The following is a 20,470-nucleotide window of genomic DNA, read 5'->3' on the forward strand; positions in this document are numbered from 1 at the left end:
TTCAAAGTAAGAAAGACATTAGCATAGCCTCATCAAGTTCCTCAAAAAGTGCAGGGAAGAGAATGAGGAAGGTGCTCACCCTGGAAAAAAGTAGACAGTACACAATAGATTAAGCATTTTATGGCCTAAAGCAGAAATTTGTTGACAGTTTAACACTGGAGAAACAACACCAGGGGTAGGACTAGGAACAACTCACACCAACACATGACCCTCCCCTTTGGAAGCACCTCAGGTCCCACCAATGAACCCTGGCAGACATCATCCAAACATTAAGAGGCAGCTGGCAATTGCAGAACTGGTATACAGTGGTCCCTTGGTTAATGAGCACAATTCGTTCCGGAAGGTTGTTTCAATGGGTTTTTGGGTAATTGGTTTCCAGCTCACCGAAAATTACATACAAACGAAAAATAAATGCAGTAAAGTACACTTACTTTGAGGTGTGCATGTAGAAGGCTCCTGGTTGATGATGGGAATTAGAATGGGGGTGGAGGAGAAGGGAGAAGAGAAGGCATTGGGGTGGAAGAGAAGTCACCCCATGCCGCCATTTCACCCATAAAATTTTAGTTCACTTAGTGTAATTCAAGATTATTTTCTTTAAATCAACACTGCATTGCGCTATATATATTATCAATATGTAAAATATGTTTCAAAATGACCAATAATTTGACTGGAAACACAGAAAAAAAAAGCATTTATGTTGAAGAGTCTCAAACAAGATGTTCCTTCCTCCGAACATGTAAACAAACTGACGCCAAGCTTGGTGTGTTGAGTGGCTGTTTGGCGCGCATAAGACTAGTTTCCTGTACTTCAATTATGTTCAATAATTGTTAATATGACTAAAAAATTTAATATAAAACTTTTAAAATGATTGAATAGTACAACCTTCTTGATATTTACTAAAATGGTAAGGAATTTAAGCCCTAGAACCGATTACTGTATTGGCAGACTAATACTACACCTGGTGGGCAAGCGAAAACATGTTGAGGGGCGCTCGCAAGGAATTCGTTAATCGAGGGATTGCTCGTTAACCGAAGTGAAGAATCTTATGGAAGGTAATTCGTTAACCGAAATTTCGTTAACCGAGGGATCACTGTATAGCAGGAAAATGTATGAATACCATTATGTTAAACCTGATCGAGTTTCACCCCATTATGTTAAACCTGATCGAGTTTCACCGGTCTCAAGGAGTAAGTAATAAATTTATACTAACCTGGCAGGAGTTGCTCTTCTGTGAGAGGCTGGCGAGTGAAAGGATCGGTGGGGTCATTGAGTAAATGTCTGACAATTGTGGGTCTGTCCATTACTACACCAGATGGAAGCTCTACAGGATCCTCCATTAACGTTTGCATCAAAGGATCTGAAAAGGAAATCTTATAAGACTACACAAACTATGTTTGGCAATATTAAAAAAAGATCTTTACACAATATTAAATTTATCATGTGGTGATAAGAAGAGTACAGTAAGAAGCATCATGAAGAGGAATGGATGGGAAGAGTTAGAAGAAATGTGGAAAGAGAAGAATCAATCAAAGGAGTGGGAAGGGTGAAGGGAGACAGTACCCTGTATACTAGAAAAGATGAAAAACTGTATGACTAATTTATCAATGTTTACTTCATAAATTCATTTAGTCCGTAGTCATCCAAAATAATGGTTAAGCTGGAAAGACATTCATCCAATTAAACTGAAAAATTATTCTATAATCATCATAAGCTTTTAGAACATTTAAAGGTATAAAAATAGTCACTAAATCCCAAAAGTCAAATAACTACTATATCTAACATTATGAATACAGTACAAAATCTGAGAGGACTGATAGGCCCAATTGAACTCACTCCAAAATACTAAAGTCTATCCTATCAACCAGAAGATTATGTGGGCGTGTAGTGGAGATGAAGTGAATCTGAAGTGGATATGATGTGGATGTTTAGTAGATATGATGTGGATGTTCAGTGGAGATGATGTGGATGTTCAGTGGAGATGATGTGGATGTTTAGTGGAGATGATGTGGATGTGCAGTGGAGATGATGTGGATGTTCAGTGGAGATGATGTGGATGTTTAGTGGAAATTATGTGGATGTTCAGTGGAGATGATGTGGATGTTTAGTGGATATACTGTAATGCGGATGTTTAGTGGAGATAATGTGGATGTTTAATGGATATACTGTAATGAGGATGTTTAGTGGAGATAATGTGGATGTTTAGTGGAGATAATGTGGATGTTTAGTGGATATACTGTAATGTGGATGTTTAGTGGAAATGATGTGGATGTTTAGTGGAAGTTTAATATGGATGTTTAATGGATATGATGTGGATACGCAGTTAAGGTCAAGTAAGTCACATCCATCATCAGTCCCATTGTAATTGTCCATCCTCATAACTTTAAGGTAACATCTCCTTATAGCCGGAATCCTTCTTAGTTGGAACTCTCCAATAGCCGGAATTGAAACTTGCTTGGAATTCTGGGAAAATCCTCTCAATTCCCAGTTTGGGAAAACAAACAAGCAAGCAAGCAAGCAAGCAAGCAAACACACACGCACGAACACACACATATACATATGGGAATTAAGCATCCAGTGAGGGTCTGGTTGTGTGACTGCATGGAGGCAAATTAAAAGATCAGCTGTTGAGCTTATTGCTTGGCAACACTGGTGCATGTTAGCACTCCATCTCTCTAATCACCCACACCTTTCTGCTTTCTCACTCCATATTTTAAAATGTTATGTAATGTAATGTTGAAGGGATACAACTTTGCTCATTTATACTTATACTTATCACAATCTCCCTAAAAATACTTTAGCTTTCGTGTTTATTCAAGACATCTTCAGGTCATGAGACCCACTAATCCCCCACCCAAGAGAGGGTGACTTGACATTCCATCAGATGGTCAGTAATATGAGACCACTAATCTCCCACACTACCTCTACTTGACATTGAGTCAGAACAGGTCAGGTCACCCCGAAAAATACTTTAACTTTCACCTTTATTCAAGACATTTTCAGAATATTATCTCGATTTTCAACCTCGGAAAATTTGTTCCTAAAGCCGGAAATGTTTGGGAAATTCTGGCTTTGGGAATGATTTTCCATGTAAGTTTCAATTCCGGCTATCGGAGATTTCCGGGTTTGAGGGATTCCAGCTAACGGAGATATTACAGTACTCCAATAGACTTCCAGTGTACTTCCATCAATCCCTTCCAAAAGTGCAAAGCAGACTCCTTACACAACTCCCCTTACTGGAGGTGGACTGTACTAACAATTATGGTAATAAGTCAACGATGGCAGACACTAGAGACCTAGGAAAAAGGGTCACGGGCAAAGTCATTACTACTTAAAGATAAATGAGTAATTTTTGCCCTATATAGCAGGAGTCAAGACCAATTCACAAAACTTTTATTAAAAATATTCATCAGGATTATTTTCAGTTTAGCCAATATCTGCACATTCTTTCTTTCATCTAGTACTGTACTCACCCAACCTAGGCAAGATGCAGAATGTGTCTGAGCTCAACTTTTGGCACAAGGTCTCAGGTCAAGGTCAGTATTGCTAACAACTAGCCAAGTGATATTTTGGTGTCACTTTTAATCTTTACTTTCCCTTTAATCTCAGTCAGAATTATATCTTGATCATTTTAACAAATATCTATTCAATCATTTTATTGTAACCTGATTCAGTTTTCTTGTACTCCACAGTTTTGGTTATTATTCAGCATAGCTACTGTATATAATTTTACTTTTCCATCTAATAACTTGAAAACGTCTAAATACCTGAGATTATAGAGTGATGCTCTTGATTCTGAGACCCTGTTTAGCTTAACTGACAACACAACTAGTTGGTTATAAGTTACTGCTTTTGCACGATAACACATTCTCTGAAATTACTTAGTGCCCTAAATGTTTTGAGTACCTCCAACTCCACCTTATAGAAGATCAGGGAACCATGCAAAGGCACCTAGGTGCCATATCCTATTTTTAGAAATATAAAAATCAAATACAATATATATACAGTGGTCCCTCGATTAACGAATGGTTCAATTAAAAAAAATTTGGTTAACGAATTAGCTCCAATAAGGATTTTCAGTTCGATTAACGAACAAAACTTGATTAACGAAAGCCTTAGGAGAAGCACGCTTTGTTGTGCGCATCAGCTGATCTGCTAGTCCGCCAATACAGTAATCAGTTCTATGTTTACATTCGTTTCCAGTGGAGTAAGTATCAAGAGTTGTGTTCTTGAATATTTTTGCATTTTTTATATTAAAATTATTGGTCAATCTAAAATTTAGCCATCCAAGCTCTGTCTACATAAAGTTTTTCAATTAATATTTTTGGCTCGATATATGTAACTTTATTAATTTATTTTTACTCATTTACACGCACACACTGTCCTAAGGGCAAATGTACTAAATGATTACTAAGATTTTTGTCTCGTGCAAACTATAGCAAGTTTATATTCAAATTAATCACTATCTTATAAGAATTCCAGCAATGTAAATTATATTCTCCCCAGTCACTTGTGTGACATTTTATAAGCAAACAAACAAAAACTCAATCTAAAGGACATAAATAAACAAATCAATACTTCACTAGACCTTCGGCGCCAACTGTCAAACATGTCACTGTCACCTCCCTCCCTCCCCTCCACCCTCTCCCTCCCTCTCCCCCATCTTCCCAGCCAGGGTTGGGTGGTTGTATAGGCTTAAAGTTTTTATCTTATATCATAGCACAGACTAAAGTTAGGAGAAAATAATTTGCATTGCTAGAATCCTTGCAAGACAGCGAATAATTTGAATATAAACGTCATATATTTTGCACGAGAGAAAAAATTAATCACCTGTATCACATAACAGCAGTGATTTAAGAGTTCTAATATATATATATATATATATATATATATATATATATATATATATATATATATATATATATATATATATATATATATATATATATATATATATATATATATATATATATATATATATATGTATATATATATATATATATATATATATATATATATATATATATATATATATATATATATATTGATTTAAGGGGGAATTAGGGGATTTTTAGGAGTGTTCTGACTTTGTGTTTTTTGGCTTTACTTTGTATGTACTTTTTCTGTGAGTTGGAACCAATTACCCAATATTCCATTGAAAAAATAGATTCAGTTAACAAAGTTTTCGGTTAACAAACGACTGTGAAACGAATTGTGTTCGTTAACCGAGGGACCACAATTCGTTTCAGTCGTTTGTTACCCGAAAACTTTGTTAACTGAATCTATTATTTCAATGGAATACAGTATTGGGTAATTGGTTCCAACTCACAGAAAAAAGTACATACAAAGTACTGTATACCAGTGATAGAATTAACAAAACATTAAATATAAACTAAATACAGTACTGTACTGTACTGTACTGTACAGTATACTGTACAATAAAAAATAAAAAATAATAGAATACTGTATTTTAACTTACTTTGAGGTGTGTGTTATATTACCGGCAGCTTTGTTTACATATCAAACAGCTGATTGTAGTGGCAGTCGATTATGACATGCCATATTCTTTACAGAGTGCATTGGTTCTAATGACTTCTTTATGTTTCATAATAATTTCTGCACTGTATATTATCAATATGTTAACTAAATTTCAGAATAACCAATAATTTTAATGTAAAAATGCAAAAATATTCAAGAGACCAACAAAATCGTTGTTCACTCCACTGTAAACAAAGTTAAACTGAGAAGCATTGTTGGGTGATTCAATCAGCTGATGGGCGCACAAAAACTGTTCCCTGTACTGTCTATATTATCAATATGTTAACTAAATTTCAGAATGACCAATAATTTTAATAAAAAAAATGCAGAAATATTCAAGAGACCAACTTTCTTGATATTTACTTCACTGGAAACAAATGTAAACAGAACCAATTACTGTATTGACGGACTAGCCGATCAGCTGATGCGCACAATAAAACGTGTTTTTCGTAAGGATTTCGTTAATCGAAGGTTTGTTCGTTAATCGAAGGTTTGTTCGTTAATCGAACTGAAAATCCTTATGGGAGCTAATTCGTTAACCGAAATTTTGTTAATTGAACCGTTTGTTAACTGTATACAGTATATATATATATATCACACACTACTTACCCATAAAGTGTTCAGGTGCATCACTATAATCCTCATCCTTTTTCTTGTTGGCTTGTTGGACATTAAAAGCCTTTTGTCCTATGGATTGAAATTTGGCTACTTCTGAAGTACACTTTATGACAGCTCGCTCTAATTTGGACGCTGCTGTTTCAAATAACTCTATCTTGAAGGATCGCTGAAAAAAAAGAAAAAAGTGCTGTTCAGTATAATAATAATAATAAAAAACCTGCAAACTGAAAATCCTAAAAATATTGTTTGTCATACTGTACTATGCTTCCTTAGCTTCAAATTACTAAATACTGTACAGTACAGGACAGTGGAATTTCTAATAGTGTATCTACATTAGGAGTCACGAGAAAGCTACCCCACTGCTCAGCCATGGCATAATTAGCTCTTGGAGTGTTGGGATGGTAGGAAATGTTCCCTCTAAGCTGCGTGCTTGAATGGCCGTGCAACAGTCCATCAAGTGTAGTGCACATATTTTACAAACCACACACATCTTCAACGATATTGACATTTCTATTTCATTGTAAAAAACAACTTAAGCAGTGCACCTAGTTAGCAATCCCATGATTTTAAATTCTTTCAACTTCTTGTACACAATTCCCCGCGAAGACCACAAACCGTTATGCTCACCTGCCAGAAGCTACAGGAAGCCATAATTGTCAAAAAATGAAGAAAAACCCACCCCATAACCCCTTTACTTCCTACATACGGTATGCCCTTTATTTAAATTTTTTTATAGTTTTATATTATATTTTACATACTTTCTAATCCCCATTAGAGTAAGGTAAAGATTTTTTCACAACTTTTATAGTTTCATTGCTCTTCAGTTTTCTTATTTTATAGATCTCTATTAAATTTTCTTAATTTCTAAACCTCATCATTTTAAAAGAGTAGAATACAGTGATATCCCCATTAGCCGGAACAATTGGTGCAGAGCACTTCTGGGAATGATATATTTCCGGTTAACGGAAAAATGTTCTCAGAAGTTCCAGAAATTGCGCATTACTTCATCTCTTAAATCCAGAAAAATATCCAACCTCCCCGGAATTTTCCAGGAACTGGAAAAATTTTCTCGGGATTTATGGAAAATGCACCTGATTTTCATCTCTCAAACCCAGAAAAAAGCTCCCCCATCCCCAGAATTTTCCCGGTAATGGGAACATTTTCTTGGACTTTTCCAGAAAATGTGCTCCTTGAAAAATCATTCCTAAAGCCGGAATTTACCAAAAAATTCCGGCTTTGGGAACAACTTTCGGAGAAAATTTCTATTCTGGCGATCAGAGAGTTCCGGTTAAGAGGGATTCTGGCTAACGAAGATATTACTATTTGTATGTATATATGTATGTATTTTTTTTTCTTTTACGGGGATTAACCCACCCGGGCACAGGTCACTGACCCACATCGGGGCCTGGAGGGTGAAAATGTAATAGAGGTATACCAATCGTATAAGTCGACTCCCCAACTCCAGCAGCTGTCAAGTGTTGTGAAGGACCAAGTCAACCATCAAAACACATACATAAACAGGTAAACAGTCAAACAAGCCACTCTATACATGACGTCACACACAACGTCATTAGTGACTGACCCAACAACACTGAACTCAGTTGACTTCCAGCTCATTCCACCACAGTCCAAACACAGCCATCAATAACAAAAGGTGTTCAAATAAAACTACTGAGAAAAACTTTATTTCATCCATAATAGAAATAGATCAATTATATTAAAGGTAAATATGAAGGTTGTAATACTCTCACTTACGGTCATGAGTTTAGAGGTCATCATTTTATACCCATCGTATAAGTCGATCCCCTAACTTTGGACACAAAATATTTGGCTTCAAAGGTCGACTTGTACGCCGCCATATACGGTAATAATAATAATAATAATATTATAATAATAATAATATTATAATAATAATAATAATAATAATAATAATAATAATAATAATAATAATAATTCAGATAAGTAAAATTTATAATAAATACAAAAATAAAAATATAATAATAATGATAACAATAATAATAACAACACTGCAATAATAATAATAATAATAATAATAATAATAATAATAATAATAAAGAAACAAAGAAATACAAAAATGAAAAAAGAATAGATCATGAGTGTGAACAATATATGTATGTTCTGTTGTCAAAGTAAGAGAAACAATTGAGACCTGCAATTGTGTGTAAATGAGGCAGAAAGTTAGATGAGCAACCTGGGACTTGGTCACAATTTTCGTGATGCCATATGGCAGCAGGATCTACCATTAGACAAAGTTCTTTTAAAGTTCTACCCTCTTTTTGTTCTGTAGCCCTGATAGCTTGAGCAAATGTCCTTCTCAGGTAATATTCTTTAAATGAAGCAGTAACTCCCTGGTCTATCAGTTGTAAAACAGATGTTGCATTTGGAGGTAGGTACACAACCTTAATGTTTGGATGAATATCACCTAAAACTGAAAATGATTTTTTTTTCCCATGGAGAATAGCCCAACCGGGCACAGGTCATCGACCCACAACGGGGCTGAGGGGGCAAAAATATAAGAGTAAAAAAAATTAAAAATAGAAAAGAAAAAGATTATATTAATCTACCCCACAAAGATGCTGGAAAACCTTCTTTTTGAAGTGAGACAGATTGTATGAGTATGGAAACACAAAAGAAGGCAGAGTATTCCACAGTTTGGCTGTGTGGGGAAAGAAGGATGTACTATAACCGGTTATTCTAGTGTGACCGACAGCCACAGAGAAACTGTGGGCGCCGCAAGCAAGATGAGCCCTCGGCCTTGCAAAATTGTGGCAAAGAGAAAGGGAGGAAAGATTATCAACTAAAGGAGGAGAGTCAATAAGACGAAATATGCCTTTGATTCCACCCTATCTAACAGTTGAACATAAGAAGAGCCACCTCAGATATGAGAGCAGTATTCCAAGTTAGAACGAATGAATCCCATATAAATTTGAAGCAACCGCTCAGGAGTAAAGTAGCTACAGCATCTGTACAGCATTCCCAGCTTTCGAGAGGCAGCTTTAGCAATGTTGTGGATGTGTGGCAGAATAATGCATCCTGGAATGTGATTGGTGGGAGATCATCTAATTTGGAAACTGAGTCTTATTACTATTGAATTTAACCAAGTTTCTACCTCCCCATTCGGAGATGCTGCACAGATCCGCATTGATAAATGAAATGATATCAGCTCTAGAAACAGATCTAGTTTGAGAATTAGGGGGAAGGAAAAAATGTGAAGAAGAGTGAAGAGTAGAATCATCAGCATAAGTCTTCAAAAAGGGCCAATGTCACCCAAGCCTTCTTATCATATTTCCAGATCACTGGAAGTGCTGCCTTCAAAACACCCATCAATGCTCTAGGATCTTCTGACTGGTAGACAAGCAAAGGATTTAGTTTGTCATCCACAGCAGCATTGTCCCCCAGCAGTAAGGTCAGCCTCTCCTTGGCAGCTTTATGTCTGGTGCTGTTTTTTTTCATGTTTTGAAAGGTACGTGTATTCAGGCATCCTTTTCCCAAATAAACCAGTCTCATCAATATTAAGAACTTGCTCAGCACAATAACCTCCTTCTTCAATTATTTTAGCTAAAGCAGCAGGAAATTCACTTGCCGAAACTTCATCAGCACTGGCTGCTTCGCCTTGCACTTTAATGTTATGTAAGTTTGCCCTTGCATTGAACTGGTTAAACCAGCCCCTACGAATAACAAAATCTTCCCCATTACTTTCACCACCACGTTTAGCCTTCAAGTCAGCGTGCAAGCTTCTCACTTTTTCCTGACTCAAGGGTAGACGCCATTGACTTTGATCTTCCACCCATATCGCTAACAATCTTTCCATTTCAGTTAATAATCCACTTCTTTGTTTTGTTATCACAGTTGAGTGCATTGGTGTAGATCCTTTTACATGTTCAAGAATTTTCTGTCTCTCAAAATTGTTCAAACCGTTGACCGACTGAAGCCCAATTCTTTAACAATGACTGAGGGTTTATCTCCTTCATCACAACGTTTAATTACATCAACTTTCATTTCTATTGTAATTGTTTTCTTTTCTTGGATGCACTACAGTACTATCACTTGCATCAGGTTTGTGTTTGGGAACCATGATGAGGACAAAAAAAAAAAGCGTTTACTTGATCACGGTGAGGGTAAAGCGTACCGATACTCCCTCAAGCCACGTGGCTGGGCGCAATGCATCACTCACCGCATGCTGCCCCGCCTCCCAAAAATAATTGACCTAATGGAACTTCCGGGTTTGAGAGATGAAAATCAGGCGCATTTTCTTGAAATTCCGATAAAATTTTTCTGGTACCCATAAAATTTCGGGGATGGGGGATATTTTTCCAGGTTTGAGAGATGATGTAATGAGCAATTTCTGGAACTTCTGAGAACATTCCTCCGTTACCCGGAAAATTCTGGGGACGAGGGATTTTTTCTGACTTTGAGAGTTGTCTCGTTACCCGGAAATCTCTCATTCCCAGAAGTGCTCTGTACCAATTATTCCGGCTAACAGAGATGTCACTGTATATATTTATTTCAGAAATGTAAAGATTATAATTACCACAGTAATCTGTTTTTCCTTACTGGAAACATAAAATCACTATTTGCCTAATAATCATATTTATTTCTTACCCTGGAGGGAGGAGGATGGGGTTGGAGAGGGTGACATGAATAGTAAAAAATATAGCTGCATTTAACTGTTGAACACAGTAAATTTATGTGAGGAATGGGAAACTCTGTAGCTATCACCCACAATGAAAATCAAGAAAGTCAATGTTTGGATCCCATCACATCCATAAATGTCATCCTTACATCACAATAGGTAATAAGGATAACTTGCAGTACCATACTTTAACTTATAAACTGAGAACCTGGATGACAGACCATGTTCTCCTCCACTCTATTAACTCAAGAAACAATCAATGAAGTAAATCAGGATGTGGGCAAAGCTGAAGCAAGAGGAGAAACCCTAGGCAATTAAAGTAGGATGGTACATCAAAACTGCTGAAGCGCTTTCAAGAACATTTGAAGCATTCTGATAGATAAGGAAATGGATAAATTTGACCCAAAGCATTCCTGCACTGGGAAAACTCACTTAATTGTAAGTGAAACAAAATATGGGACATAACATTCTCCAGCATATCAAACAAATTCCCTATCAGACATACTGCCAGGGAAATGATGGAATGATCCTGATATCTCATTCTATTATGAGGATAGATTTGGTGACTCATGTTATCATGTACTTGCATCTACAAGTTTACAGGTTGACCCCTAGGGTTCCCAGAAATGCTACACCTGTATGACTGAACCATAATCCAGAATTACAGCAAAGCTATAAAACTAGAGATAGGATCTCTCCCACCTAAACTTCAGCCCCTACAAATAGGGGGAGGCAAGGAAGCACCAGTTGTCAAAGCTGAGAACTGTCAGTCTATGCTGTCATGCCACTACACATAAGTCCTGCAACACCATGCACGATACAAAACAAGCTTCAGGTTCAAGTCAGCCTCAGTTCCCATTCTGCTGCTACATCCCCACTGAGGAAGGCAGGATCTGAGTCACTTGATCCATACTAGTTATAATATGTAATTTCAGGATACATCCCTCAAATATAACTGATGCAGTAGTCTGGGCAACTCAATTAAGCTCAAGTCAGCTAGTACCAATGAGAGGATGGAGACATGAACTCCAAGCAATAGCAAAACTTTCACCTTTAATCCCAAGAATCAAAGCAAAGAACTAACCTCATAGCACCCCCAAGCACCATGCAGTCCAGTGGTGAAGTAGATTCATCCAGATATCTAATGATGAACACCTTTGGTGATGCCCATTCTCCTATCTTGAGGATGGATTTCATTGAGACCCCACAGAGGAAGCCCAAGGAAGACACCACTCCCTGAAGGTCATTAGAATGATGGATGCAACCTAGCTGAGTGAATTTATTGGTTTTCACTAATATAATGGAGTTGTAAGCTTTTGAGGCACCATACTTAGACATAGGGTTAATAATCAAGGATGTACATACCTGTTTGTTAACTGATTATAGCTTTGAATCACTTTAACAGAACAAAGAGTGATGAAATCCTCCACTCAATTTCCATGCCAAAGACTGTAGTTGTTCTGGTCTAACAATAGGACTCTGTTTTTTCATAATTTCTTTTAACTCAGATGGAAACTGTTTCAAGATAGTGAAAGTCCAGAAGACAGTTGCCAAACCTCAACGTTCATAGCTCTGACACCCGATGCTAAATTAAGAATAATGTTGCTTTCATGGTAGTACCTGTATAATATAACTCTGCCACTAAGGAGTCTAAAAACATGAATACCAACTCAAAGGAGCAATGGGGGCATGGGGGATGGAAAACCTTGAAAGATCATTAGCAAATTCTTCCTTTAAAGGGTAGGCTGTTGCACCCTTGTAAGCAGCAAATCTTTGTACAGCAACTGAAAATTCTAATTAAAGAAATTCATTACCATTGATGGTAAAATCCTCCCTCCCTCAAGATTCACCATCTTAATAAAATTTATGTATGCTTCCAAAATGAATAATACTGCTTGGATTTCTGAAGGTTCCCACAATGAACCTCACAATAGTGGCATTACATTTAGCAACATATACAGTATACACTTTTAATATTGTAACAAAGAACTCTGTAGCACTGACTGAACCAGCCTCAACCATATTCTATGACAGACAATACCACTGTGAAGAAAAGGACAATGTATTAACTTTACAATATAGCAATTTGACATATGCCTTCAAATTCTATCTTCCTTATGTAAATCCTTCCCTAGGATTAAGTGCATCTGCCATACTTATATAAAAAAAATAAATATGAAGTAGCTAGGTGATACACACTATAAACCATACTTTAAACAAGACCTAAGAAACAATTAAGTCAGGTGATTATCCTTCTTGCAACAATTTACCTTCCGAGTGGGAGAAAACCACAAGCATAATATGTTTTCATTAATGGCAAGTGAATGGCGCTAAATACATGGAGTTCACAAATCCAATCAACAGATACTTTTACACCATTCATAAACCATACTACCTCTCTTGTTTATGTCATTTAACAGTTGTGCTACTTCAAACATCATTTGCATACAATTTAGATGGAAAAAAATGCAGCTAAAACCAGTAAATAAAAGCCTAATGAAAGTTTAACACAATCACCTTTTGCATACACTCCCTGCTTTGCCATAGCAACTCAGACCAATAGGGACGCTGCCCCCGCCGACTCCCTAGCAATGCCTCCCCCCACACACTCTGCACCCTCCTCCCGGTCCCCCACTGAGCCAGCAAACTCCTGCTGGGTGTGTTTGCCCTTATGACAATTGTTTCTTTTCAAAATGTGTATGTAGGAGGGTGTGTACATGTAACCTAGTAAAAGTAAATGAAGAAAGTTATGTAAAGTATATCCAGGGGGAGTCCTGTGGGTCCGGAACCGCCCCCCCCCCTTTCATCAGAAAATTACAGTACCTTTTCTTTAATGCAGTATTGTACTCAGGCATTTTTGTATAGTAAAAAGTATTTACTATTGACCTCAGAATATCTCCTAATATCAAGTGCACATGGCTTCAAAATACCCATGATATTTCTCAGATTTCAATTATTCATTTATTTATTTACGTATATACTGTACAGTGGGGTATGCTATAACGAACGGATCCTACTACGAATATTCCTATAACGAACGGTTTTACCTATAAAATTGAGAATGCTATAACGAACGAAACTCCTACAACGAACATTATTTAAATAATTTTTCTTTTTTTTTATACTAATTTATTGTTTTTTTATTACAAGTATTAATGATATTGGTTATTTCAGGGGTTTAGATGCATATTTATGCTTTTTTTTTTAAATTTTTACAATTTTATATTATATTTTTCAGTGTTAAGTGGTTGTATTTGGGGGCCTGGAACGGATTAATCCTATAACGAACGAATGCTATAACGAACAAGGTTCTAGAACCAATTAGATTCGTTATAGCATACCCCACTGTATACAGTATAGTCTGGGTTTACGCGGATATTTTATACGCGATTTGCCATTTACGAGGCTCCTCACCAGACGCGGCAAATATTATTTACGCGGTAAATGCCATCATATACGCGACAAGCGGCGGGCAACGTGCTAGGCGCTGACATCAGACTCGTGCCGATGACGTCGCGGACTGTGATTGGGCCACGTATCCTTACCACCCACGCACCCCCTCCACCGCGCGTTGTGATTGGTCTATTTAACCTTGCTTGCCCTGACACCAGGGCTGATGACCTTGGCCGCGCCAGTCTCACTGTCCCAGCGTATACTCACTCGTGCCCAGGAACCGGTTTTGTTTTTTCTTTTTACACAATGGTTTCTGCTGGACCCCCACCACCCCTGAGAAGCCCTGAACTACCTGGCCCAAGCCGCCCCAAGCCCAAGAAGGTGCGACGCGCCTTAAGCTATGAGGTTAAGTACAAGATCGTTCAGAAGTTAGGAAAAGGCACCAGGCAGGTGGAGCTGGCCAGACAATATGGAGTGAATGAATCGACGATCCGCACGATCAAGAAGGATGCCGGCAAAATCAATGAACACATGAACATTACCAAGCCTGTAGGTGCCTCGCTGGTGAAATATTGCCACAATAAGGTGCTGCTGAAGACCGAGGGTTTGTTGGTAAGCTACATTATTCATCAGTCAAGAAGGAACATGGCAGTCGACACTCTGGCAGTGCAGGACTATGCCCGAGAACTCCACAAATCAGTAGCAAGAAAAATGGGAGTTGCAGAGCCCAAGTCCTTCACTGCTTCCGCTGGGTGGCTGCAAGGTTTTAAACGACGCAACGAGATCATGAATATTGAGATAGTGGGAGAAGGAGCAAGTGCCGACTGGGCTGCCGCCATGAATTTTCCCCCATTTTTACGGAAAATTATGGAGGAAGGACAGTACACCGACGACCAAGTGTTCAATATGGATGAATCAGGGTTGTACTGGAAGAAATTGCCATCTAAGACCTTCGTAGTCGAGTCTGCGAGAATGTGTCGGGGGAGCAAAATGCAGAAGGAGCGCATCACAGTACTGTTCACCACCAATGCCTCCGGCACTGCTAAGCTGAAGTTGTCTGTGATCCACAAAGCCCACAAGCCGCATGCCTACAAGAATATGGACATGAGCAAGTTAAATGTCCACTGGCTAACCTCAGGGAAGGCGTGAATGTTCTCTGGTCTGTCCCTCACCTGGTTTGACAACTGTCTCGTTCCTGATGTCAAGAAATTCTGCGTGCAAAATAGTATGCCATTCAACATTTTGTTGCTCCTCATTAACGCACCAGGACACTCGCCCCTTTTGCTGGATCATCACCCCAACGTAAAAGTGGTCTTCCTTCCCGCTAACACTACGTCGTTAATCCAGCCCATGGATCAGGAGTTGATTAGCAACATGAAGGCTGCTTTCTCCGCCAAGAAGTTTTGGCTCCTGAACGACTTCACCAACACCAAGGATGAACTGCAGAACCTAGAGAGTGGCACCGATAGTGAGAGCAAGGACGAGGATCACGAACAAGATTTGGCTGACCATGAAGTGCGAGTCAAGCAGTTCTGGAAACTGTTTAATGTGAAGAAGGCCGTTGATTTCTTGGTGGAGGCATGAGGGCAGCTATCTGTGGCAACGATTCGTCATGCGTGGCGTCATGTGTTCAACATACTTAACCGCAAGGCCGCACTGCACAACATCAAGATCAAGTGTCCAAGCTTTGCAATGTATGTTGAAAACTCCTATAGGAATCCGTCAGACCTTTATATAGCAAACAACAAGGCTCTAAGAGGTGATACCATCATACAGTCAACTGAGGGAACAACGCAGGGGGACCCTGTTGCAATGGCAATGTACGCAATAGGCCTATCCATGCTCCAACACATAATAAAATTTGAAACAACTGAGGTCAAGCAAGTGGCGTACGCTGATGACGTTACAGGAGCAGGAAAAGTGGAGGACTTCAAAAACTGGTGGGACCTGGTAACATCACGAGGCCCACAAACAGGGTACCCCCCAAACGCCAGCAAGTCCTTCCTCATTGTGAAGCCAGAACATTATGAACGGGCAATGGAGGTGTTCGGTGGAAGTGAGGTCAAAATAACAAAGGATGGCCAAAGACACCTAGGCGCAGTAATCAGCACGATGGACTTCAAGACCGAGTACGTAAGGGGAAAGGTGAATGAGCGGGTTAGGGAAATCCAAGCTCTGTATGAGATTGCTAACACAGAGCCACATGCGGCTTTTGCGGCATTCACCCATGGAGTCAAGCATCGCTGGAACTACCTGATGCGCACTATCGCTGATATCGGACCCCTCCTCCACCCTCTGGAAGAAGCTATCAGTATCAATTTCATTCCCAAATTAGTGAAACACCCTCACTTAACTCCAGCAGGAAAATCACTCCTTGCATTACCACCGAGACTGGGAGGAATGGGATTGACCATTCCAGAGGAGGTTGCTGCCACTGAACATCAAAACTCAGTTAAGCTGACAGCAGCCCTCACGGACCACATAATAGCTCAGAACGCAACAGGGGAGGTGGATACCAGTTAAGTAAACAAGATTCGAAGGTCCATTACGACAGAACGACAGCACGGCCAAAGTGATATGTTGCAGCACCTGTTGCTGCAAGCACCAGAGAATTTGAAAAAGAAAAGTAGCTATTGTGCAGGAGGTGGGTGTCTCGAACTGGTTAACTACGTTACCAATAAGGGCAACTGGTTTCAGTCTCAATAAACAAGAATTTACAGATGCCAATGCTTTAAGGTACGGTAGGCCAATAGAAGGTTTGTCCTCCCAATGCGTGTGTGGCTCTTCCTATGACGTTGATCACACCATGGTGTGCAACAAAGGGGGCTTCATATGCATGAGGCATGACGAAGTAAGGCATCTCACAGCAAATATGTTGAAGGAAATATGCCGTGATGTCAGGGTTGAACCGACCCTCCATCCATTGGACGGTGAGAACCTCCGTCACAGGACTTCAAACACATCCAACGAAGCCCGTGTTGACGTCAGTGCTCGAGGATTCTGGACGCGGGGACAGCGAGCCTTCTTCGACATCAGGATTTTTGATCCCATGGCCGCATGTCACCATAACTTAGCTCTCAATGCTGCACACAGGAGGAACGAGAACGACAAGATAAGGGCATAAGGGAAGAGAATTCAGAACGTTGATCAAGGCAGCTTCACTCCTCTAGTGTTCACAACCTCTGGTGGGATGGGACCAAGTGCAAGATGCTTCTACGCCAGACTCACGGAGGTGATGTCCGAACAGAAGCAGCAGCTCAAAAGTTATGTTACAGCCTGGATGAGATGTCGACTGTCCTTCTCTCTCCTTCGGTCGGCTTTGCTCTGCCTCAGGGGAACAAGAGCATTGGCCCCAAAGCCGACAACAGTTGCAGATATTGACTATGAGGCTACAGTCACTGAATGCCGCATAGATCTGCGGCTCAACTAACTCAACACAGCTAGGATAGCTACTTATGTATTAGGATATTTAATATTAAGGTAATAAAATGGTGGCCAAAGTATGGGTATTGGGGGAGGCTGGAGGCCATTTATTATTAAAAAAATAATAAAAAAAAGTAGTAGTAGTAGTATAGTAGTGGAACCGCCCCTCCTTCCATTGGACGGTGAGAACCTCCGTCACAGGACTTCAAACACATCCAATGAAGCGTGCGTGGATGTCAGTGGTCGAGGATTCTGGACGCGAGCCTTTTTTGACAAAGATTTTTTATCCCATGGCCGCATGTCATCGCAACCTAGCTCTCGATGCTGCACACAGGAGGAACGAGAACGACAAGATAAGGGCATAAGGGAAGAGAATTCAGAACGTTGATCAAGGCAGCTTCACTCCTCTGATGTTCACAACCTCTGGAGGGATGGGACCAAGTGCAAGACGCTTCTATGCCAGACTTGCGGAGGTATTATCTGAATGGAAGCAGCAGCCCAAAAGTTATGTTACAGCCTGGTTGAGATGTCGACTGTCCTTCTTTCTGCTTAGGTCTGCATTGCTTTGCCTTAGGGGAATGAGAGCATCGACCCCAAAGCCGACAACAGTCGCAGATATCGACTTTGAGGCAACAGTCACTGAATGCCGCATAGATCTGTGGCTCAACTAACTCAATGCAGCTAGGGTAGCTACTTATGTATTAGGATAGTTAATTTTAAGGTAATAAAATGGTGGCAAAGGTGTGGCAATTGGGGGAGGCTGGAGGCCAAATTAAAAAAGAAAAAGAAAATAAGTATTAGTACAGTAGTAGTAAACGCACACAAGTATAAGAAATACTAAACTGCCAATATCAATGGAGCAAGATCCGAGCATGTCCTTGACAGTATGACCGAGTCTGATAAAATGATAAATGTGGTATTTTTGGTAGCCAATGTCAACAAAAGTGGACCAAGTTATCAGTGTTCTTGCACAGAAGCAACAAATCCTTCAGCGTTTTCCCTTTTTAGGATACCACCATAAAGAGGGCTATCCTTATGGAGTCCAGTATGAAGGTGAAGGACAGCATGAATGAATACAGAGCATGACAAACAAAACCAACATATTTAGTCCTTGTTGTAGAATGGAACATCCAAGCAAATAAATGGATGGTCTGTGTTTGCCTTTGACCACTCAGCATAATAGTGAGCAAAAGCTAGTAAGAGTGAACCTGTGTCCTGTTTACCTCTAATGACATCAGAGTATTTTTGGTACTTCAGGATTAGCATAACACAAAAATTAAAAAGAAGAAAACATAAATAAATGATTAATTTAGAAGATATTCTGATGAAATTTTGTCTTTAGCACTCACCTCATCATTAGCAATAGACTCATAAAACCTATCTGAGTCTAAGTGTAGGTAGATGTCCACCAGCTGCTCCAGAAGTTTTCGGGGCTCCCACCCATACTTATCTGCTTGTCTCACCTTCAAGTTGCCACCTTAAAAGATAAGATAAAATTTCAGAATTCATAACATTACTGCTACTCTCAACACTTGTGCTGTCTTCTAAAACATCTTTTGAGTCAGACCAAGGTGAGGGGTTGATTTGAAGTAGTAACTGATTCTGTTACAAGAGGGCAGCAACTAACCTTGAGTGCTTCTCTTGAAAATGGGTAATAAATTTCCTGCAGACTCTCATAAATAAATCAGAGAGGCAGAATTAGAATTTAAGTCACAGGTAAGCGAGCACCTGTGTAAAAATATTAGAGCCAGTGAGAAGTGATCCATGACTTGTACCCCCCAGCTCTTCAAGGTTTCCCCAGTAATCCCCTAGTCCAGGGGTGGGAAAATTTTTAGGTAACATTGAAGTTACAGTATAAGAGCCCTTCAGGGGCCACCTATTATTTTCAGTGTTAACACCATTGGGTTTTGGTCGGCGCTCTCCCATGAGACGCTCGGGATCTGGCCTGTTACTCACCTCACCGCACTTGATGGCACCACACGAGAGATAATTGTACATAATGAGTCATAGCAACCCTGTATTTTGAGATAAGGTGGGAATTATTACATTAGCTTTGTAAATAAATTATCTACTCACAGTTTTATATGAGTAATAATGATAAAATAATTATTTTTATACACAAGCGCGAGTAGATAATATTTTTTTTTATGCTTAATGAAAATGTTCATACATCACTATAAACCTTTGTATTTCATGTGATTGCAATATGAACCTCATTCCGTTATAAAGTGTACATATTAAGGAAAAAGTAATGATTGTAGAAAAATTTTGAAAAATGAATATTTTACTAGGTAATAGTAGTGTAAACTTTGCATTCTCATGAGCGTGACCAGGTTGAGTACAGATTATTAATTTTTTCCCTCAGGGCACAAAAAATAATTGTACATACTGTATTGTACTGAGTCATACTAGGACTGCTTGTTGAAGGGCCAGACAAACGATCACTTATGCTAGAATGGCCAGGGACAGTGGTAGAAACATCAAGAGGCACCACACTATCGCCTTAAACTTTTTACGTTTTCCTCGGCCTCCACCTTCACCAACAACACAAGAAATGGTTCAAAACTTTCACAACATTGTTATAAATCAATGAAATCACTGTGATGCAGAAGTAATCAACTCAAGGCGATTGAAAATACGTGGGAAATGTGGGTCAACGTTATATCCTGGGTCCTTTAAGCAAAAAATGGAGACTGGTGTGGTGACCTTGGAGTGCCGTCTATATACAGTAGTTGCCAGATCACGTTGACATTGCCAAATGTGCGTCTTGCATGTCTAACGTTCACACACAAACATAAAATTATTTCATTTTAATTTTTGACTTCCTATGCAAATTTGCATATGAAA

The 20,470-nt window shown here is 39.1% G+C and overlaps 1 protein-coding gene across 2 annotated transcripts in view; it reads right to left on the minus strand.

Moving 5' to 3' along the window:
- LOC121877895 (ubiquitin conjugation factor E4 B-like) overlaps positions 1-20,470 on the minus strand; it is a 119,703-nt gene that overhangs the window by 4,039 nt on the left and 95,194 nt on the right. For both annotated transcript variants that reach the window (XM_042383841.1, XM_042383840.1), the window contains exons 23-25: positions 18,973-19,100; positions 6,145-6,319; positions 1,211-1,357 (exon numbers count right to left, since the gene is read on the minus strand). In XM_042383841.1, the coding sequence (XP_042239775.1) occupies positions 1,211-1,357; positions 6,145-6,319; positions 18,973-19,100 (450 nt within the window). The remainder of the gene's footprint in view (positions 1-1,210; positions 1,358-6,144; positions 6,320-18,972; positions 19,101-20,470) is intronic.

Source organism: Homarus americanus, unplaced genomic scaffold, assembly GCF_018991925.1.
Source record: "Homarus americanus isolate GMGI-L3 unplaced genomic scaffold, GMGI_Hamer_2.0 scaffold24523, whole genome shotgun sequence".
NCBI classification, from domain to species: domain Eukaryota; kingdom Metazoa; phylum Arthropoda; class Malacostraca; order Decapoda; family Nephropidae; genus Homarus; species Homarus americanus.